The sequence below is a fragment of the Bacillus rossius genome, chromosome 10, assembly GCF_032445375.1.
Source record: "Bacillus rossius redtenbacheri isolate Brsri chromosome 10, Brsri_v3, whole genome shotgun sequence".
Classification (NCBI taxonomy): domain Eukaryota; kingdom Metazoa; phylum Arthropoda; class Insecta; order Phasmatodea; family Bacillidae; genus Bacillus; species Bacillus rossius.
In genome coordinates, this window is record NC_086337.1 from 7,387,202 (window position 1) to 7,389,166 (window position 1,965).

Genomic DNA, 1,965 nt, shown 5'->3' on the forward strand with positions numbered 1-1,965 from the left:
AAGGGCAGTCCAGGCCCTTAAGGCGATAGGCGCCCAGCACTCCGTCCTCCTTCAGAGTGACGAAGTGCCCAAGAAATTCGTCTTGCGCGGAGTACACCGCCACACCCCGACCGATTTCCTCCAGGAGGAATTTGCAGCCCTGAACCTGCCTGTCCAGAACCACTGGTTCTTGGAGAACAGGCTGCGCAGGGAAAAATGCGACGCCCTGGTCATTGAGGTGCCTCAGACGTGCGATTCTGAGCGCATCTACTCCCTGACAGAGTTCGGCGGCATGCTGGTGCGTGTCGTCGACTACAGGCGCCCCTCAGGCCCCGCCCAATGCAGCGTTTGCCAACGCTATAACCATGTTGGCAAGGCCTGCCATGCTGCCCCAGTGTGCCGGTGGTGCAGCGGGCCACACCGCGCCCCCGACTGCCCCAATGGGGGCAACCCTGACCACAAGAAGTGTGCTCATTGCAAAGAGTCACACTGCGCCAATTTCAAGGGCTGCCAGGCCTATAAGAAGGAGACCCGCCGTCACCTGCCCCCCGACGTCCGCAAGAGGCGCGAGCAACAGTCTCGCCGCGACGTGCGGGAAAATAGGCGGGCTGCTGCCCAGCCTCCGCAGTCAGGCCCCTCAGGCTACCAGGGCCCCCCCAGGCAGAATCCCTGGGGCCCCACCAGGTACCCACCGCCCGCCACTTTCGGCCAGTACATGGCCCAGGCTGGCGTCAACCCCTGGACACCTCTGCAGCAGTGCAGCCAGGGGTACAACGAGCTGGAGTACCCAGTCCTGGCCAACAACCCTTGGCTGCGCAAGCCAAGGGGGCCCCAGGGGCCCAAGAAAAATGCCACTGGCCACAAAAATGGCCAGGGCAAACCGCAGCAGCCCCCCCAGGAGAGGGCACAGCAGCCTGCTCGCGATAAGCAGCCTGCCCAGCCCAAGCCGCTGGCCACCAGACTGGCTCCAGCTGCCCCGGCGCAGCGAACGCCCCCGCCCAGGCAGCCCCAGGTAGCACCTGCTCCTGAGGCTGACATGCTGATCGACTTGGCCTCAGAGCAGCCGACAGCCCCGCCCATGCGCACGGAGCAGCCAGCCCAACCTGGCTTGGCTGACTTCATGCAAGTACTGACAAAGTCGAGTACCTTTAACAAGGACTCGACACTGGCCGAAACAATCGTCCCCATGTGCCAGTTGATGGTAATATGGTGCGACCCAGCCATCTCCCTGCCTGACAAAGTCCAAGCCATGATGGGCTTCGTACAAACACTTGCTGCCAAGCTTAATGGCAGCTCGTAATCCGGCCCAGTGTTGCATACCAACCGCGGCCCATAGTCTTAAGTCCCTCCTATTCTGGAATGCACGCGGCATTAAAAATAAAATACCGGAATTAATTCACCACTTAGAAAAATACAAAATAAAAATAGCTGCGATTAATGAAACCCACTTAACTCCGACTGATAGAATTACTATATTAAATTATGTAATCTATAGGCGCGACAGAGTAAATCACAGAGGCGGAGGAGTGGCTCTTCTTGTTCATAAAAGTATAAAGCACACAGAGTGGCAGCTCCCCGCTTTTCACAATCTTGAAGCGATAGCCATTAACCTAACTATTAACAGGCAAAACATAAAAATTATCTCTATGTATGCGCGACCAGGTAGGTCCCTGAGCGAGGCTGATCTGGACGCCCTGTATGGGGCGGCCCCGACCTTCCTCGCTTTAGGAGACATAAATGCTAAACACAGAGAGTGGAACAGCAGGCGAGCCACACAGAATGGTACAATTCTTTATAACCACCAATTAAATCACAACTACCAAATTCATGCTCCCATGGAGCCCACACACGACACAGGGCGTGTGGGGGTTCTCCCAGATGTTCTAGACATCGTTATTAATAAGCGTGTGAACTCGGGATTCGAACTTGAAGTTGTACACGACTTAACGTCTGACCACTTCCCTGTTCATTTAATTTTTGACGACG

The 1,965-nt window shown here is 56.2% G+C and overlaps 1 protein-coding gene across 1 annotated transcript; it reads left to right on the forward strand.

Annotated features, from left to right (window-relative positions):
* Window positions 1–344: 344 nt before the first annotated feature.
* On the forward strand, window positions 345–1,279 carry LOC134535689 (proline-rich protein HaeIII subfamily 1-like). The gene is made up of 2 exons (XM_063374886.1): window positions 345–384; window positions 462–1,279. The coding sequence occupies exons 1-2, from the start codon at window positions 345–347 to the stop codon at window positions 1,277–1,279; spliced, it is 858 nt and encodes a 285-aa protein (XP_063230956.1).
* Window positions 1,280–1,965: the final 686 nt, after the last annotated feature.

What these genes read in the sequence shown, in the direction of transcription:
- LOC134535689 (XM_063374886.1), top strand. Translation starts at nt 345, where the DNA reads ATGTTGGCAAGGCCTGCCATGCTGCCCCAGTGTGCCGGTG. An exon ending in GCTGCCCCAGTGTGCCGGTG is followed by an intron (nt 385 to 461) that starts GTGCAGCGGGCC and finishes CTCATTGCAAAG; the next exon opens with AGTCACACTGCGCCAATTTC.